General features: G+C 35.8%; 1 protein-coding gene across 3 annotated transcripts; it reads right to left on the reverse strand.

Annotated features, from left to right (window-relative positions):
* Nucleotides 1-68: 68 nt before the first annotated feature.
* LOC141705558 (uncharacterized) lies at nt 69-18250 on the reverse strand. Of its 3 annotated transcripts, none has more exons than XM_074508466.1 (11): nt 18233-18250; nt 17845-18046; nt 16318-16412; nt 15837-15901; nt 15488-15531; nt 2598-2675; nt 2325-2478; nt 1669-1842; nt 877-942; nt 707-799; nt 69-367 (listed from the first exon to the last, which is right to left on the reverse strand). In XM_074508466.1, the coding sequence occupies exons 2-11, from the start codon at nt 17982-17984 to the stop codon at nt 353-355; spliced, it is 924 nt and encodes a 307-aa protein (XP_074364567.1). In that variant the 5' UTR covers nt 17985-18046; nt 18233-18250; the 3' UTR covers nt 69-352. The 3 variants fall into 3 exon arrangements, with proteins under 3 accessions (XP_074364567.1, XP_074364568.1, XP_074364569.1); XM_074508467.1 differs by having other exon boundaries at nt 17845-18008; nt 18233-18248; XM_074508468.1 differs by lacking the exon at nt 18233-18250 and adding an exon at nt 18190-18206 and having other exon boundaries at nt 17845-18008.
* Between the last annotated feature and the right edge of the window lie 1644 nt (nt 18251-19894).

Here is a 19894-nt window from a genome sequence, read left to right on the forward strand (position 1 = left end):
TAAGAAAGAATAACAGCTGAAGAGGACATAGATACAACTATAAAATTAAAATTTCAATAAGCATCAAGTCCAAGTCAAGTCAGTCCTTCTGAATTATGAAGTTGATAATATTATTCACAAATAAAACATTTATTTTACAATTAATAGGTCTTCTAATCGTTCACTAGAAAAAAGGGAACCTTTCTTGATGGATGATCACGATACTTCCCAGAAATTAAAAAGATAAAACATATTACATCGAAAAAGTTCACAAGTTATAAATGATTTACTGGTTTGACTGATAGTACCACACACTTGAGATCCAATGCAAGATATCCCGAATTAATGCTGATCAAAGATTGGATTAGTCACATTACAAGTGTCCATCCTGCATGCGGAGAAGGGAGTATTGAGAACGTGAAACAAATCTGGAATCACCCTATCACAGTGTTTGAGCATATTTCATTTGTTCGGGAAACAAATGACGTAAAGGGAGGCACACGAGTACCACCAAGGAGCTAAGAAAAAATTAAATTTAAGCATAAATGCCAATTTTCTGCAAATGTCTGGCATAACACGAGTTTATCTTCACTGAGATAAAGATTTATTTGTATCTGATGTGTTGTAACAGTATCGTGAGGTAGCTAAAGAAGACCTGTGACATACATTATGATCGTATGAATATAATCAATTCTACTGTTGATTGTTAAGGCAATTTCATTCTTACCATGGTCGATTCAACAACAGGAAGCCACTCTTGGAAGTATTCTTGGCACACTGTCTCTGAGTTAGTTAAAGAACTAAGAGGTGTAACAGTTATCTGAAACAGAAAAAATGTAGCATGTTAGATGTCATTCTTCGGTCTTGTTATTTCATCCAGTAAAGCATGCTACGCACATATCCTTCTTTAAGGAAGCCATAGTCTTCTGAATCTTTTTCTGTTGCTCGTGCTCGTCCTTCTCCCTAAAGAACAAAAGTTAGACGCTTTATCAGATCTAATGTTAATAAATAGGAAAAGATTCTAACCTGGACAACTAATTGTCATGTAGTAAAAAACCGTAATTTAATAATGCAAACTCCACTGCCAAAATATGTGTACTTCTTATGTTTATATGATTACATCTGAGTATATATGTACATCTCTACAAAATATCTCCCTAACCATGTAGATAATAATTTAATCTTCCTCATGGTGGAAGGGACGATAACTTGAACAATTTTCCCAGCATATTGTTTCCTGACCAAAGATAATTCGAATACACACACAACAGTAGTTACAGAAAAGCATAACCTTTCATCTCTGCCCACGATAACAAGGAACCAGAACACGGATAACTAAGAATTTACATCACTTGTATGTTTACTTTTCACTCCATGCACTCATGATTTTGAACTTGATATTTTCTTGATATTAGTGACACGATTTCAATTTTATAGCCAAGCTTGTGACGGTCACAATTACATTTGCAGCACAAGAAACTCAAGAGACTTCAAATAATATAGTGAATAACACAAGATCACGATAGAAACAAAACATATACAGAGATTAAAAAAAAAAATCTGTGGCTTGATTCTAGTGTTATATGCTTAATCTCAAATCTTGCAAATGAAGGAACTGTTTACTGTTACTCTAGAGCTAAGATAATGTAATAATACTTTTGGTACCAAAATAAGGACAAAGTATCTTACTATCACTCGTTTGAAAACGAGCATCTCTTGTGATGCCGTGGTAACATCCATATTAGCAAGCGATTCTGTCTCCATATTCATCGTTGGTAATGTTTTTTCTCTTTGTGCATCAGCGTTAACTTGCTTCCACTCCATACTAACAATGGTCTTGGTGTGCCTGGCAAGCTTATATCCCTATCATAGAATATAACAGCCACAGGTCATGATAAGCCTGTCCTTGCTATATGTTAACTCAACTAAATTAAGGACAAGTCTCGTGCAATTAGTAACTGAAGATAACTACACAGTCCATTTACAATTGATATAAACTAACAAAATGCACTTATACCTTAAGTTGTGGGCTTGGAATATTATCATGTGAGCACAAATAGATTGGCAAAAAAACGTTTATTGAGTTCCGCAAAATTATGGTATTCATCAGTCACCTTAGATTTTGGATTTGACAGCAAGTCTTTACATTTAGCAAGGATGAAACTTTTTATTGTTGTGCATTCAAAAAATTAAACTACTATAGGTTCAGCTAATAACTTGGTTGATTCCAAATTTTTAGCTGGATAGCAGATTGACATGCCTTATTATCGCGACTCTTGCAATCTCATGTGTATTCCTTACCAATTTAAAATAATAAAAAGACTTAGCTAGTCACCCAGTCTCACCTTATGATTTAGAATATTAGCAGGCACATTTATATTCAAAAAACAGTTCTGAAAATAATCCGTCTTTCTGATTTCAACCAGAATTGCACTTAGTATGGGTAAGCAAGCCTCAGCAGCTAGTGTGAAGTCATTAACACTGCTTGTACCCCTAAACCTGTAGTCAATGACAAATACTGATTACTATCGAACAACCAACATGCTATACCGAGATGAGAGCAACGTAAAGATAAGTTGATGAGATGATATTTTTTTTACACTAAATGGTTTACATACCAGTGATACGATATGGACACAGAGGGTACACCTTGTAGAAAGGCTTGGCGAGCACCTGCTACTGTCCCAGAGTACCAACTGTCAGTTGAAGAAACTATATAACTTGAGTGTGAGAGCATAGACAATTCCTAAATGCCTTATAAACAACACAAACACATTCTTCAGCAACAGTTTCGCATTTAAAAGTCTTCATAAACTGCTGGTTTAAATCCGGGCCTAACCAAACAAAACAAGCCCTACTGGGCAAGAGTATTTCTGATCTGACATGACAAGGTACACCTGCTGTAATATCCCATATATTTTCAAATATTATTATTATTATTTGGAATTGTTTATGTGATTTTATGTAAATTTTTGGTGAATTATCTGAAAAGTAGAATAGATATCTGAATGTTATATGTGACATTATTTGAATAGTTGAATTTTTTATATGTCCAGAATAAAATATAGATAATTGTGGTATTTTTCTGGTAATTTTTGGAGTGTTATATGATTTTATAATGATTTATGAATTATTAATTATTTTCAGAATAATTATAAAATTATTTTATAAAGCCGGGAATCTTCCAACTTCAACCGTTTTGCGTTTTTACAACCCGAAACTCTTCCGAAAACTCCTTCCTAACCTAATCTGGTAATTCCGGACATTTTCCGTGTTTTGACTTTTTCGATCCGGATTACGGTTTGACTCGTGCGCGGCCCGGCGCAATATTTTCGATACGATAGTCATTTCGGTAAACAATAAAAACCCGTAATCTCGAAAGGCGGGATATTTTTACGTTATGTTCGTATATGGTGTTTTATAAAAAGCCCGCTTTTGATAATTATCCAATTTTGGTATTGAATCGGATCGTTATTGCAGTTACTTAGCGGCTAAGCAACTAATTTAATGATCCAAAATGATCCAAAATGATCCAGAACGATCCAATATTCCATAAATATAAATAGCCTATTTCTTATTTCGTTTATTCCGTTTATTCATTTGCAACCAGTTAAAACACCGTAAATACAGAGAAAAACCCGAGAAAACCGATACGTTCCCGAGAATCAAACACACGAACGAAGGCGTTATCGAACTCCGATTCGGGCGTGCAGCATATCAAAACGAAGCTCTCGAAATCTTCTTTCTGAATCAATCATCAGTTTCTGCCCAGAAATCACAGTAATTTTCTTATTTAATTATTTATATTCGAATTATTTGATAATTAAATTATGAATTTTTGTTCTTGATGTTGTTGATGTGATTTGATGCTTCCATGTTGTAGAGCATGTTTTTCTGGTCGATTTGGTATATTATACTTCAAAAATAGAGTTCAATAACATAGAGAAAATGATGTTTGATTTTGGAAATTCGAATTAGGGTTTATATGCTTGAATGTTCTTAATTGAAATTTGGGTATTTCTGTTCTTGGGGTTATTACTTGAAATTTATCGCACAGACTTGTAGATCGTTGAAAACTGAATCGATAAATATGAGTGTGATGAATGGAGGGTGCCTGTAGCGAGCTAATCGGAAAATGTCGAGCTCGCCGGAGTTCTCGATCGATTTGATCGGACTTTGGATTCCAGGCATCGTCTGTGGTATTGGTAGACTGATTTGAGTTCCTGGGGGAATGTAGAATGAAAACCCCATAAAAATTGAATCAAATAACCCTGTTTACGTTGAGATCGGAGTCTCGCCGGAGTATTCGCCGGCCGCCGGAACCTGGAGAAGTCCGGCCTGTTCTTGGTCATTCATACCGACCCGTTCCTGACCCGTTTTCTGACCCGAAGTTTACCCGGTTTTGATTTTGTTTTCTGCTATTCCAAAACCAAAAGCTGTTTCTGGATTTTCTTTTTACAAATAATTCAAAAATCCTATTTTTAATTTCTGAAAATTTATTTTTATTTTAAAAATCATTATTTTAATTCTGAAAATTTATTTTAATTCAAAAATAAATCCAAATTATTTTGTTAATTAATTTTAGTTGATAATTAATTATTTAATTAGTCAATTAATTTAAATATTAATTGATTAATTAATTTAATTAGTTATTAATTAATTTTAATTGATTATTTAATTAGATTTAATTATTTAAAATTGATTTAAAAATTCTGAAAAATAGTTTCGAGCTTTAAAATATTATTTTAAATTATTTTCCAAACTCGATAATTTTTATAAAATTATTTTCGAGTGTTCGAGCCTTATTATTTAATTATTAAATGATTCGGAGACCCGTTTTATTCTGAAAAATGTTCAAAAATTCATAATAAATCAACCGTTTGTCCGTTTAATACGAAACGAACGCGTACAGATTCAGAAAAATATTGCGCTTTTAATAAAAATACTTTTGAGACCTAATTTCTTTTGTATTACAATGTCATTTGATTTGTGTATTAGTTTAAGTCGGTATTTGGTCGGTAAATGCTAATAATGACCTAAATTTTATTCTGAACGCACGGAGATGTATCTCTTAATGATTTGACTTATGTGTTACATAAAATATGTGAGTATGTGTTATATAAATACCATGATTACGTGATACGTGATATACATGCTGTGTGTTACAGTTTTAAAATGCCATGCTAGTTATAAACGATCGGGTAGATGTCAAGACGTATAGTTACGTCGATTGAGTTTAGATCTGTCAATTAAGATAGTCCTTTTGTTTATAGAATCAAGTAGCAAGGAGCGCAGTCAAGTGTTAGACGGAGATAGTAGCCAGCAGATAGAAACAGAGTTAAAGTAAGAGATTATTGAGCATACCAGGCAAGTATCCCTGACTTCACTTATTGTTCAAGTGACGTTTATTTTGAATTATATTATGCAAGTACCTATATCTTCATTTATCATTCAATCGATATTGACTCTGAACTTTATTCTTTCAATTTCTCTACTATTCTAAGTTCAGAATAGTTAAATATTTTTACATTTCGCTATAACTTACTCTATACAGTGAAGCTTTGAATTGAGACTAGCGAATAACTAATTGTTCTGGTTATTTCGCCATTGGTTGTTGAGAAAACTCCGGACCATGAGAAATGGGGAGTTATGTGGTTAAGGATGTCATTTGATTCGACTCCTTTAACGGAAAATGGTTTTATGGGTTGGATGGTTGCGTAAGAGGCCGTGGCGGCGGTCCAGTGTGAGCTATGTGTTATACAGGATATAACACCTTGCTAGGCCAATATGTGCCTTGGGTACCTTTTGTTTAGTTGGATATGTTTCGGCATACCGGTGTTGCTCCGCGGCTGATCACCGGCGGCAACACACCGTCGTTCGAGGATTCCAATCCCAAAACATAATATATTGCAAATGTTGTTTATTATCAAATTTATATCAGTTTTGATACTGCTCAATTATTGTAGTTGGTTTTGTTCATCAGATATACTGTTGTTATTCCAAATCATAAGCTATTTACCACTTGCTGAGCATTTCTTTCGCTCATACTTGTTTCTTATCTTGATTCTTTCAGCTAGGCCAGAGCAAGCTTAAGTTCCAAGTTTGACCAGAAGTCGAGTGCTTGTAAATAGTGGTGTGTATTCCAGGTAGACTGTTTTGGGACGCTTGGATAGTCTAGAGGTTTGTAATAAAATTTGAATAAGTTGTAAAACTAATTAGACTATGGTTTGTAATAACACTTGATTTGTAGTAGTGCCTGTTCCATACTATAACCTGTGATCGATCCAGTGCAGGTAAAGGGGTCGTATTTATTTTATTATTCCGCTGTGATTATTTTATTTTAGTTTATTGGCGAGTGACCCCCAAATCTAGACCCCGGGTTTGGAGGGCGTCACAGGTTGGTATCAGAGCTACTGGTTATGGTCACTGAAACAGGCGTAGGATTGTCATAGATGAGTCATAGGAAGATCACATAAGATAGGCGCGTGTAGTTTAGCTTTTATAGGATTAAATTTAGGATATTGGGCTGGGTTATAGTTAAGTTGTTAGGTTTCCTGTTTTGCGTTTAGCTTTAGGCCTTATGTCATTGCCCTGCTATTTTGTTGGTTTAGTTAAGATTTCAAGAGAGGATTTTAAAAGTTTGGATAATTCGGGGTAAATTTTCTTTATGTTATTATTCTCGAGATAATAAGCAGGATTATGTGATAATCATGTCGCTTGTGTTAATATGGTAGCAAGTTTATGATATTTTGGAGAAGAGATAGTGTTTGCGAACTTTAATATGCTAAGGAATTGCTACATATTTGACACAATGCTTGACAGATTATTATATATATTGCTTGTTTCTTACCAGAATAATGGCACCAAAGAGAAGGAATAATTCAGGAGAGGGTAGTACCGAGAGTCGTACAGATCCAGCGATTATCCAGATGTTGGGACTAATGCAGCAGCAGATGTTACATCTTACGCAGCAGCAACAACAGCAGCGAGCAGCACCACCTGCAGTGACTTTTAAGCAGTTTCAAGCAGTGAAGCCACCTGAGTTCAAGGGAAGTGCTGATCCTGTGGAAGCCAATGCATGGCTCAAGGAAATGGAAAAGGCTTTTGAATTAGTCGGAGCGGGAACTGAGCAGAAGACCAAGTTTGCAAGTTATTTTCTGAAGGGTGAGGCGAACTATTGGTGGGAATCCACGCGAGCATTGGAAGGAGGTGAGTTTATAACTTGGGAGAGATTCACAGAGTTGTTCCTGGAGAAGTATTTCCCGAGGTATATGAAGAATCAAATGGAGATTAAGTTCTTGAATCTGACCCAGGGTGATCTTACTGTGGCTGAGTACGAGGCTAAGTTTACTGAGTTAGCAAGGTTCGTGCCAGACCAGGTTGATACAGATGAAAAGAAAGCAAGAAGATTCGAACAGGGATTGAAGTTTTGGATTCAGAACAGAGTGGCCATGTTTGAGTTGACTTCATATGTGGCAGTGGTTCAGAAGGCAATGGTGATTGAGAGTAGGAGTGATATGTCACAGAAAGGAAAAGATGGGAAGAAAAGGAAAATGGAAACCTCAGAGGGAGGTCAGCAGTCAAGTAATTTTCAGGGCCGTTTCAACAAAAGGCCAGATTTTCAGGGTAATAGGAATATGGGATTCAGAAGACCACAATCAGGAAATGGAGGACAAGGTAACCGTTTTCAGAATTCCAATCAGCAGAGGCCCAATCGTCCACCAATACCAGATTGTCAGTTTTGTGGTAGGAAGCACTTTGGGAATTGTAATGCTAATGTGACGTGTTTCAAGTGCGGCAGGAAGGGACACTTTGCTAATGTGTGTCAGAATCCGACTCAAGGTCTGAATGTGGGAACTGGATGTTATAAGTGTGGAAAGCCAGGGCATATTTCCAGGAATTGCCCAACACAAGGTATGACGAGCAACACCCCAAGGCTTACAGGTGCTCCATCTCAGAATATGCCAAGAATTGAAGGACCACCAGCAAAGGACCAACCAAAAGCCAGGACATTCAATATGACTATGAAGGATGCTGTTCAGAGTTCAGACGTGGTGGCAGGTACGCTTCCAGTCAACTCCATAGATGCTAAAGTTTTATTTGATTCTGGAGCTACAAGATCATTTATTTCTCAAAGTTTTGTCGATAAACTGCATTGTGAAGTTAAGTTGTTAGAACAAACATTAATGATAGAGTTAGCTAATAAGGATCAAGTTTCCGTCGACCGAGTATGCCCGAAGTGCGATATTAAGATAGGAGGACATCATTTCTATGCCGACTTAATACCTTTTAAGTTGGGAGAATTTGATGTTATTTTAGGAATGGATTGGTTGTCAGAAAATAATGCTCAGATTGATTGTAAGAATAGGAAATTAAGACTTCAAACTTTGGATAGTAAGAAGAAGATAATATTTCGAGGAAATAGGCAAGAGAAGAAGTTCTTAGCGATCGCTCAAGTGAAAAAGTTATTGCGTCAGAATTGTGAAGCATATTTGGCCCATGTGGTAGACACCAGCAAGGAAGTTCCAACATTAGAAGCGATTCCAATTGTCAACGAATTTTCAGATGTCTTTCCAGATGATCTACCAGGATTACCTCCCGACAGAGAAATTGAATTTGCGATTGATCTAGCACCCGGAACAGAACCAGTTTCTAAAGCCCCGTACCGGATGGCACCAGTGGAAATGAAAGAATTGGCATCTCAGCTGCAAGATCTTTTGGAGAAAGGAGTTATAAGACCCAGTGTATCCCCATGGGGCGCACCAGTACTGTTTGTCAAAAAGAAGGACGGGAGTATGCGACTGTGTATCGACTATCGAGAACTGAATAAGCTAACCATTAAGAACAAGTATCCGTTACCAAGGATCGATGATTTGTTTGACCAATTGCGAGGTGCTATATGGTTTTCTAAGATTGATTTAAGATCCGGATATCATCAACTAAAGATCAAGCCTGAAGACATTCCGAAGACCGCATTTAGAACCAGATATGGGCATTATGAGTTTCTAGTGATGGCATTTGGATTAACTAACGCACCAGCAGCTTTCATGGATCTGATGAATCGAGTATTTAAAAAGTATTTGGATAAATTCGTGATCGTGTTTATAGACGACATCTTGATCTATTCCAAAACAGAAGAGGAGCATGTAGAACATTTGAGGATAGTTCTGGAGATACTGCGACAGGAGAAATTATACGCAAAGTTTTCCAAGTGTGAATTTTGGTTAAAAGAAGTACGATTTCTTGGGCACGTAATTAGCAATAAAGGAGTGGAAGTGGATCCAGCAAAGATTGAAGCCGTAATCAACTGGGAGAGGCCAAAAACACCAACGGAAGTAAGAAGTTTTATGGGATTGGCAGGTTACTACAGAAGATTTGTGCAAGATTTTGCAAAGATAGCTACGCCATTGACAAAGCTTACCAGGAAAAATCAGAAATTTGAATGGGATGAGAAGTGCGAAGAAAGTTTCCAGGAATTAAAGAATAGATTAGTATCTTCTCCAGTGCTAGTCTTGCCAGATGAACAAGGAAATTTTGTGATTTACAGTGATGCGTCGTACAAAGGATTGGGATGTGTTTTGATGCAGCATGACAAGGTGATAGCCTACGCTTCAAGACAGTTGAAACCACACGAAGAGAAGTATCCAACGCATGATCTGGAATTGGCAGCTATAGTATTTGCATTGAAGATTTGGAGGCATTATCTTTATGGGGAAAAGTGCGAGATCTACACGGACCACAAGAGTTTGAAATATATCTTTACCCAGAAGGAATTGAACATGAGGCAGAGGAGATGGCTAGAACTAATCAAGGACTACGACTGTACTATTAACTATCATCCAGGCAAAGCAAATGTGGTGGCCGACGCTCTGAGCAGAAAAGAAAGGTTAAACATGATAATTTCATCAGAGGAATTGATCAGGGAATTTGAGAAGCTGGAAATAGAGGTTAGTATTCCAAGTATGTCTACAGAGATGTTGTGTGTAATGTCTTTTCAACCAGAATTATTAGAGAAGATTAAAAGATGTCAGGAGAAAGTTATGAGCCATGAACAAGACAGTTTGACAGGAGAAGAGATAGGAAGTCAAAAGGATGATAAAGGGATATTAAGATTTTCTTCCAGAATATGGATACCCAATGTAGCCGAGCTGAAAGATGAAATTCTTCGAGACGCTCACAACTCCAGATACTCAATTCATCCCGGGAGTACGAAGATGTATAGAGACTTAAGAGAAAACTTTTGGTGGCCAAGCATGAAGAAGGAAATTGTAGAATGGGTAAATAAGTGTTACACTTGCCAGCGAGTCAAAGCGGAACATCAAAGGCCCAGTGGACTGATACAACCATTGGACATTCCAGAATGGAAATGGGAGCATATAGCGATGGATTTTGTAGTCGGATTACCGAGGACCAGGGCGAATCATGATGCTATTTGGGTTATTATCGACAGATTGACGAAGTCGGCGCATTTTCTTCCTATCAACGAGAGATTCTCAATGGATAAATTGGTACGGTTATATCTTAAAGAAATTGTGACAAGACACGGAGTTCCAGTATCCATAGTTTCAGACAGAGATCCTCGATTTAACTCAAGATTTTGGAGAAGTTTTCAAGATTGTCTCGGAACGAAGCTGAACATGAGTACCGCGTATCATCCGCAGACAGACGGTCAAAGTGAAAGAACGATTCAGACTATTGAAGATATGCTAAGGGTATGTGCACTAGATTTTGAAGGTAGTTGGGACGAGCATTTGCCATTAGTTGAATTCTCCTACAACAACAGCTATCATGCCAGTATTGGAATGCCACCTTACGAAGCTTTGTACGGTAGAAAATGCAGATCTCCAATATGTTGGGAAGAAGTTGGTGAAAGAAAGATTTTGGGTCCAGAATTGATCCAACAGACGAAGGAGAAAATAGAACTCATTCGGAAAAGATTAACAGCAGCTCAAGATCGTCAACGCAAATATGCTGATCCTACCAGAAAAGATATGGAATTTGAAGTTGGAGAGGCAGTATTATTAAAAGTTTCACCTTGGAAAAGTTTATCAAGATTTGGAAAGAAAGGAAAGCTGAGTCCGCGTTATGTTGGCCCTTTTGAGATTTTGAAGCGTGTGGGAAAGGTTGCTTACGAATTAGCGTTACCCCCTCACATGCAGCATATTCACAACGTGTTCCACGTGTCAATGTTGAAGCGTTATTTGCCTGATTCGAATCATGTGATAGAATACGAACCAATAGAGATCCAGCCAGATTTGTCTTTTGTAGAGCAACCAGTACAGATTTTAGATAAGAAAGAAAGAGTACTTAGGAATAAGTCGGTATCTTTAGTGCGAGTCTTGTGGAGGAATCCCAAGGTTGAAGAGTCGACTTGGGAATTGGAAAGCGAAATGCGATCCAAGTATCCTTATTTATTTTCCTAGGTTGATTCTGAGGACAGAATCCTGTTAAGGGGGGTAGATTGTAATATCCCATATATTTTCAAATATTATTATTATTATTTGGAATTGTTTATGTGATTTTATGTAAATTTTTGGTGAATTATCTGAAAAGTAGAATAGATATCTGAATGTTATATGTGACATTATTTGAATAGTTGAATTTTTTATATGTCCAGAATAAAATATAGATAATTGTGGTATTTTTCTGGTAATTTTTGGAGTGTTATATGATTTTATAATGATTTATGAATTATTAATTATTTTCAGAATAATTATAAAATTATTTTATAAAGCCGGGAATCTTCCAACTTCAACCGTTTTGCGTTTTTACAACCCGAAACTCTTCCGAAAACTCCTTCCTAACCTAATCTGGTAATTCCGGACATTTTCCGTGTTTTGACTTTTTCGATCCGGATTACGGTTTGACTCGTGCGCGGCCCGGCGCAATATTTTCGATACGATAGTCATTTCGGTAAACAATAAAAACCCGTAATCTCGAAAGGCGGGATATTTTTACGTTATGTTCGTATATGGTGTTTTATAAAAAGCCCGCTTTTGATAATTATCCAATTTTGGTATTGAATCGGATCGTTATTGCAGTTACTTAGCGGCTAAGCAACTAATTTAATGATCCAAAATGATCCAAAATGATCCAGAACGATCCAATATTCCATAAATATAAATAGCCTATTTCTTATTTCGTTTATTCCGTTTATTCATTTGCAACCAGTTAAAACACCGTAAATACAGAGAAAAACCCGAGAAAACCGATACGTTCCCGAGAATCAAACACACGAACGAAGGCGTTATCGAACTCCGATTCGGGCGTGCAGCATATCAAAACGAAGCTCTCGAAATCTTCTTTCTGAATCAATCATCAGTTTCTGCCCAGAAATCACAGTAATTTTCTTATTTAATTATTTATATTCGAATTATTTGATAATTAAATTATGAATTTTTGTTCTTGATGTTGTTGATGTGATTTGATGCTTCCATGTTGTAGAGCATGTTTTTCTGGTCGATTTGGTATATTATACTTCAAAAATAGAGTTCAATAACATAGAGAAAATGATGTTTGATTTTGGAAATTCGAATTAGGGTTTATATGCTTGAATGTTCTTAATTGAAATTTGGGTATTTCTGTTCTTGGGGTTATTACTTGAAATTTATCGCACAGACTTGTAGATCGTTGAAAACTGAATCGATAAATATGAGTGTGATGAATGGAGGGTGCCTGTAGCGAGCTAATCGGAAAATGTCGAGCTCGCCGGAGTTCTCGATCGATTTGATCGGACTTTGGATTCCAGGCATCGTCTGTGGTATTGGTAGACTGATTTGAGTTCCTGGGGGAATGTAGAATGAAAACCCCATAAAAATTGAATCAAATAACCCTGTTTACGTTGAGATCGGAGTCTCGCCGGAGTATTCGCCGGCCGCCGGAACCTGGAGAAGTCCGGCCTGTTCTTGGTCATTCATACCGACCCGTTCCTGACCCGTTTTCTGACCCGAAGTTTACCCGGTTTTGATTTTGTTTTCTGCTATTCCAAAACCAAAAGCTGTTTCTGGATTTTCTTTTTACAAATAATTCAAAAATCCTATTTTTAATTTCTGAAAATTTATTTTTATTTTAAAAATCATTATTTTAATTCTGAAAATTTATTTTAATTCAAAAATAAATCCAAATTATTTTGTTAATTAATTTTAGTTGATAATTAATTATTTAATTAGTCAATTAATTTAAATATTAATTGATTAATTAATTTAATTAGTTATTAATTAATTTTAATTGATTATTTAATTAGATTTAATTATTTAAAATTGATTTAAAAATTCTGAAAAATAGTTTCGAGCTTTAAAATATTATTTTAAATTATTTTCCAAACTCGATAATTTTTATAAAATTATTTTCGAGTGTTCGAGCCTTATTATTTAATTATTAAATGATTCGGAGACCCGTTTTATTCTGAAAAATGTTCAAAAATTCATAATAAATCAACCGTTTGTCCGTTTAATACGAAACGAACGCGTACAGATTCAGAAAAATATTGCGCTTTTAATAAAAATACTTTTGAGACCTAATTTCTTTTGTATTACAATGTCATTTGATTTGTGTATCAGTTTAAGTCGGTATTTGGTCGGTAAATGCTAATAATGACCTAAATTTTATTCTGAACGCACGGAGATGTATCTCTTAATGATTTGACTTATGTGTTACATAAAATATGTGAGTATGTGTTATATAAATACCATGATTACGTGATACGTGATATACATGCTGTGTGTTACAGTTTTAAAATGCCATGCTAGTTATAAACGATCGGGTAGATGTCAAGACGTATAGTTACGTCGATTGAGTTTAGATCTGTCAATTAAGATAGTCCTTTTGTTTATAGAATCAAGTAGCAAGGAGCGCAGTCAAGTGTTAGACGGAGATAGTAGCCAGCAGATAGAAACAGAGTTAAAGTAAGAGATTATTGAGCATACCAGGCAAGTATCCCTGACTTCACTTATTGTTCAAGTGACGTTTATTTTGAATTATATTATGCAAGTACCTATATCTTCATTTATCATTCAATCGATATTGACTCTGAACTTTATTCTTTCAATTTCTCTACTATTCTAAGTTCAGAATAGTTAAATATTTTTACATTTCGCTATAACTTACTCTATACAGTGAAGCTTTGAATTGAGACTAGCGAATAACTAATTGTTCTGGTTATTTCGCCATTGGTTGTTGAGAAAACTCCGGACCATGAGAAATGGGGAGTTATGTGGTTAAGGATGTCATTTGATTCGACTCCTTTAACGGAAAATGGTTTTATGGGTTGGATGGTTGCGTAAGAGGCCGTGGCGGCGGTCCAGTGTGAGCTATGTGTTATACAGGATATAACACCTTGCTAGGCCAATATGTGCCTTGGGTACCTTTTGTTTAGTTGGATATGTTTCGGCATACCGGTGTTGCTCCGCGGCTGATCACCGGCGGCAACACACCGTCGTTCGAGGATTCCAATCCCAAAACATAATATATTGCAAATGTTGTTTATTATCAAATTTATATCAGTTTTGATACTGCTCAATTATTGTAGTTGGTTTTGTTCATCAGATATACTGTTGTTATTCCAAATCATAAGCTATTTACCACTTGCTGAGCATTTCTTTCGCTCATACTTGTTTCTTATCTTGATTCTTTCAGCTAGGCCAGAGCAAGCTTAAGTTCCAAGTTTGACCAGAAGTCGAGTGCTTGTAAATAGTGGTGTGTATTCCAGGTAGACTGTTTTGGGACGCTTGGATAGTCTAGAGGTTTGTAATAAAATTTGAATAAGTTGTAAAACTAATTAGACTATGGTTTGTAATAACACTTGATTTGTAGTAGTGCCTGTTCCATACTATAACCTGTGATCGATCCAGTGCAGGTAAAGGGGTCGTATTTATTTTATTATTCCGCTGTGATTATTTTATTTTAGTTTATTGGCGAGTGACCCCCAAATCTAGACCCCGGGTTTGGAGGGCGTCACACCTGCCCTATGAGAAGTCCCGATCTTGCCACCTCATACAAAGGTGTAATTGCATCTGCCTGATTTTTAAAATGTTTAGGCCTCATCTAAAAAAGGTAAAGCACAAAGTTCCCCCTGGACATCTTTACCTATAGAGCTCCATTGTTTAACCTTTATTTATTCAGACACTGAACTGGATTGTGGATTCCATCTCACGAGTTGTCCAGGTCTTTTGGTGGTTTCTTTATGACCTCAAGGGTGATGAAATCCAGCAGCAAGGACACATCAAAACTTACATAGATACATATGACTGGAAACCCGATAGCTAGTATTAATTGTACATACATATGGCTAGATGACTAGTAATACAAGGAAAAATCCGATGTGAGTAACAAGACTCCTTGTTCACTATAATAGGCCGATATCAGTGACATAACTTCTTCCCAGCAATATAGTAATAATAAGAGTAATTTTTCTGTTAAAAACAGGCACCTGAATATTAAATAACAACTTGTAAAATTGTTAAAGATGTCGAAGACTATAAGGCTGAAGAGAGAAAAGAACTATACTAACATGCGATGGCCACAGTTGTTGCCCTTATTTATGCCACTGATAACCTGCACCAAAGAATAGACGTGCGTAATTTTTGTTGCCATACAAATAGACACTATTATTGAAACCAAAGAGTCCAGGATAGAAGTTTCGTATATTCACAGGTTGACCGGTGGACAAATAACTGACTCGTGGGAGACTTTCGTTAGTTTGGTGTACAAAAGGCTAAATTAAACTCCCCGGGCTATGGATGCACCCAAATGTTGGAGAAAAAATGGCCCTGAGTTACTTTTATTTGTTCAAAGAAATTTTGTTATAGGGAATACTGCCCTAATCTGAATACGCTATAGAGTGAAGTGTAAATAACTACCAGATCAGGCGTGGAAGGAAACAGAGCTTTGGACAGTCCTAAAGCTGTACAATCAGCTGGGGTTCCTGCAAAGTGTATCAATTATGTCCAAGTGAGATGCAAAATCAATTGATATGGCGTGCACATGTAAACAATACCTTGTCATGCCTCCCTAACAATGAGATGGTAACAGTTTCCATGGTTTTCGGCACACTTACTGAATGAGCCAATTATAATTTATCATACTCACTAGCAGAGTTATATTCCCAAAATTTTATTATTTCCAGAGCTGTATTTTTGTTCTATGTGCATTAAATTTAATGTACACTTCATATATAATTCCATTTCTAATATTTATACTTATGTAGACATACATTGCAAAATGAAAATAGTAGAAGTATTTAACATTTGACAGCAGAATTGTAATTTTAAACTTAAATTAACTGTATGTGTTGAAGGGGAAAAACATTCGTAAAATATTTGTTATGTGAAAAGAGCAAACCAGATACTCTAAATGCTTTTGCTCCACTAATTGCCACCTCCTTGGCTTGGAGACCGTATTTCCATGTAATACAGTGGCTAACAGCTGATTTTTCGCTGAAAATAAACCAGGTCAAGGCATTAAAGAGGGCAACTGGTGCAAATCGTCAATATTCATGTACTGCTAGATGATAAAACAAAATGAGAAATACATTTTCTTTTTATCATCTGCACTAGAAATTCAGTATTAAAATTCCCTTTCCAGTTGCCATTGCGATTCAAATTAACATATCATCATAAAAAAATATTGAAATCTCTACAATATATTAGTTAAACTTTGTGGCAATTTGGTTGTGAATATAAATTGACTTCTGCTCTTCAGTAGGTAACATCTTACTAGTGGTACCATTAGGCATACAGGTGCAAACAGTAACTTCCTATAATACCATAAATTTTTCCAGACAGACGAAAATCCAAGGATTATTAGATGATTTTGCCCTCGTGAATTTTAAAGAAGTTAAAATATAATGATATATAAATGTGCCTTCAGTGATAGGCACACAATATGTGCTTCTCTCTGCCAGTGCAAGTGCGTCCTTAAACACCCAGATCTCTAATGTTAGGCTTAAGAGTACATTCCGAGAATGTAATACAGGTAAGTCAAGAACCTATAGAAAAATGTAATTAGACAAACAGTATACTTCAAAGTGTCTGCGAAGCAAACCTGCAGGTCCCTATCAACGTACAAACTAACCAAAAAAAATCTAGCGATGGTCATATATGTATATGTTATGAATAATGTGGACAAGAATTTAGACAAATTTGGATTGGAGTCTCATTATTGAGTAACTTGAACTAAGGAAGTCATGTCTTAAGTCCCTACACTATAGTATCTGCAGACAATTTATCCATTTAATAACCTCACATATATCATCTGACTTTACCAATTTCAACAATTGAAAAACCATTTGTCTATTGTCTAACAGATGAAAATTCTTCTTCTATTCCAAATTCATATTAGTCCTACATATTTGTAGCTTCAACCAATTTATCGAAAAATCAAATTGTTCAGCGAAACATTGGTTTTTTATTACATTTAACTCCCAATTCAAAAAGTCAACTACAAGTCCTCAACATCAGGAAAATTAGCCAGGTCAACGGATATTTCAATTCTATACAATCACCAAAACTATAGAGTGACGGAGTAGTCAAAACTCACTTAAACTTGTACTAATATGCATCTAATTAAAATTTTCTAATACAATCAAAATTAAAATTAACATACTCGAGTGCAAATTGAAAATTAGTAATGTGTAGTGATCCAATAACAAGATCAATTTAAATAGAGAGAGGGAGGGAGGAAGAGAGAGAGAGAGAGAGAGAGAGAGAGAGAGAGAGAGAGAGAGAGAGAGACAGAGAGAGACCGAGAGAGAGAGAGGGAGAGGGAGAGAGGGAGAGAGAGAGAGGGTGAGAGAGAGAGAGAGAGGGTGAGAGAGAGAGAGAGGGTGAGAAAGAGAGGGAGAGGGAGAGAGAGAGAGAGAGAGCATACGAATCAGGAGCGCAAACGAAAATTCGATAGAGATTAGTAGAGACAAGGACACGAACTAAAGCTTGTAATCCAGGAGCATCGATGCCATCGTCATTCGTCACCATGATCGTCGTCCGATTGTCGCTGCTGCTACTCTCCATTTCCAGCGATGATTTCAAAGTTGCCTATAATATAATAACCACTAATGATAATGTATATGTACCTGAACAAGAACAATTATTTTAAAAAAATGCTCGTATTTTTTTGTGAGTGCGCGATCACGTATAAATAACATGTTCACAAACAACTCGCGAAGATTTACGATAAAATATGAGTGAAATGTTTGTGGAGGCTCCAACTGCCAACCTGGAAATTGAAGGAGAAATTGGTAGTTAAACTAAAAGCTTACCTAACTTAACTAACGAACATGATTCCGTGTTATGCGCCTTGCTGTAAGATATTAAGATGGGCCGGCTTAAATTTATTACCAAACAAATAGTTTGTATGTTGCTTTTTGGATTTGGGTCAGTTGGGTAAAATACTTGGGCTGGACCACGGACAGCACAAGTAAGTTGGGCTGGACCAGTGGACCCTGGACAGCAATTTACTTGAAGCAAATTATATTTTTACTAAAGATATCTTTAAATTTCTTTTACCATAAACGCCTATTTGTCATTGATAACCGATTGTTAGCAGCATATATGTAAAATGATGGATCCGTACAGCAATTACCATACCATATATGGTATATATATCGTTCAAACTTTTCCCGATACAACATACTGTAACAATCGTTTGTTCCGGAACAATTTCAATAGAAGATTAGTTTTCGCTGTACGGTATATCGAAACAATCGTTTGCTCCTAATCAAGCTCGGAGAAAGATGACATTGTATGGAACATGCTTTTGCTTTTGAAATCTAGAGTATTAAATATTGAAATGTGGTCCATTTTCGATGTGTATTTTATGAAAGTGATACGGTTATTGATTTTGGAGAGAATTCAAATAAGATAATTATTACTTAATGTGAACAAGATCTCTCTAAGGTTAGTGGCTTGAACCATGCTGGGTTTGTATGACAGCGTGCTTGCTCCGAGAGATCAAAGTGATACAGTTCCAGAACACGTGATTTGGTTCTAAAATATCCTACTCATCGCACCAGATACTCCGAATCGTTACAAACGTGAATAAAGTATTCGATGCACGTCTGAATCATGAAATTTCAACACTCTTCACGAAATTTCAACCCTTTTAACAAAATTTCTTAAATATCCTAGTCATCACACATAATACTCCGAATCATTACAAACTGTGAAGTATTGAATGCACGTTCGAATCGTTACAAACTGTGAATATTTGGTACACGTATGAATCATGAAATGTCAACCCTTTTCATTAAATTGTGAACAAATTTTTAACACAAATATACATCATAACTTCATTATCATTTTCATGATCGGGCTGAAATTTCATGATTCGAACTTCAAACGGTCCTCTTGAAGATCATCACGTAGAACTAGAGTTCCGACTTTTGTTACATTTTATCGAAAGTAGCAAGGAAAATAAGAAAAACAATGAGCTACTTGCGCGATCGTTGAATATTAAAATATGCTATACCATCTTGTGTTTTGTTTTTAGGCACAAAGTTGTGAATTCTAGGTTTATTACTCAGGACAAAGCTCCATTCACAGGCTCTGTTTCCTGTGTGCTTAGGACATAAAAGTCTCTATCAACATTTAGGTCCTATTTTTTTTTATTTTTTTAAAATAAATTATTCTTTCTCATTATATACTTATAAGAATATTTCTGGTCTTTCCTGTTGGTTTGTATAAAGATGACGCTGTTTGTCAACCGTTAACTTTTATCTGTATCGCTCTGAAATAGTTGTTTTCGGTAACTGGTTGAATTAGTTGTTTTATCTTGCTAACTGAATTTAGTTATTTCAAATAAATTGTTTGAAAAATAAATATTTCAATTAATTTTTTGTATCAAAAACCTCGAAGTAGTTTTTTCAAAATTAGTTTTTAGAGATAAATTTCAAAAAGCTGACTATCAAACACTAATATTAAAT

Source organism: Apium graveolens, unplaced genomic scaffold (assembly GCF_009905375.1).
Source record: "Apium graveolens cultivar Ventura unplaced genomic scaffold, ASM990537v1 ctg9028, whole genome shotgun sequence".
Classification (NCBI taxonomy): Eukaryota; Viridiplantae; Streptophyta; class Magnoliopsida; order Apiales; family Apiaceae; genus Apium; species Apium graveolens.

Excerpts from the sequence above, each read along its gene's own strand:
- LOC141705558 (XM_074508466.1), bottom strand. The coding sequence starts at position 17,984 with ATGGAGAGTAGCAGCAGCGACAATCGGACGACGATCATGGTGACGAAT. Across the intron at positions 16,413-17,844 it reads TTCGTTTGCGCTCCTGATTC|CGAAAAATCAGCTGTTAGCC; the intron begins GTATGCTCTCTC and ends GTTTATTTTCAG. Across the intron at positions 1,843-2,324 it reads CTAATATTCTAAATCATAAG|GGATATAAGCTTGCCAGGCA; the intron begins GTGAGACTGGGT and ends ATTCTATGATAG.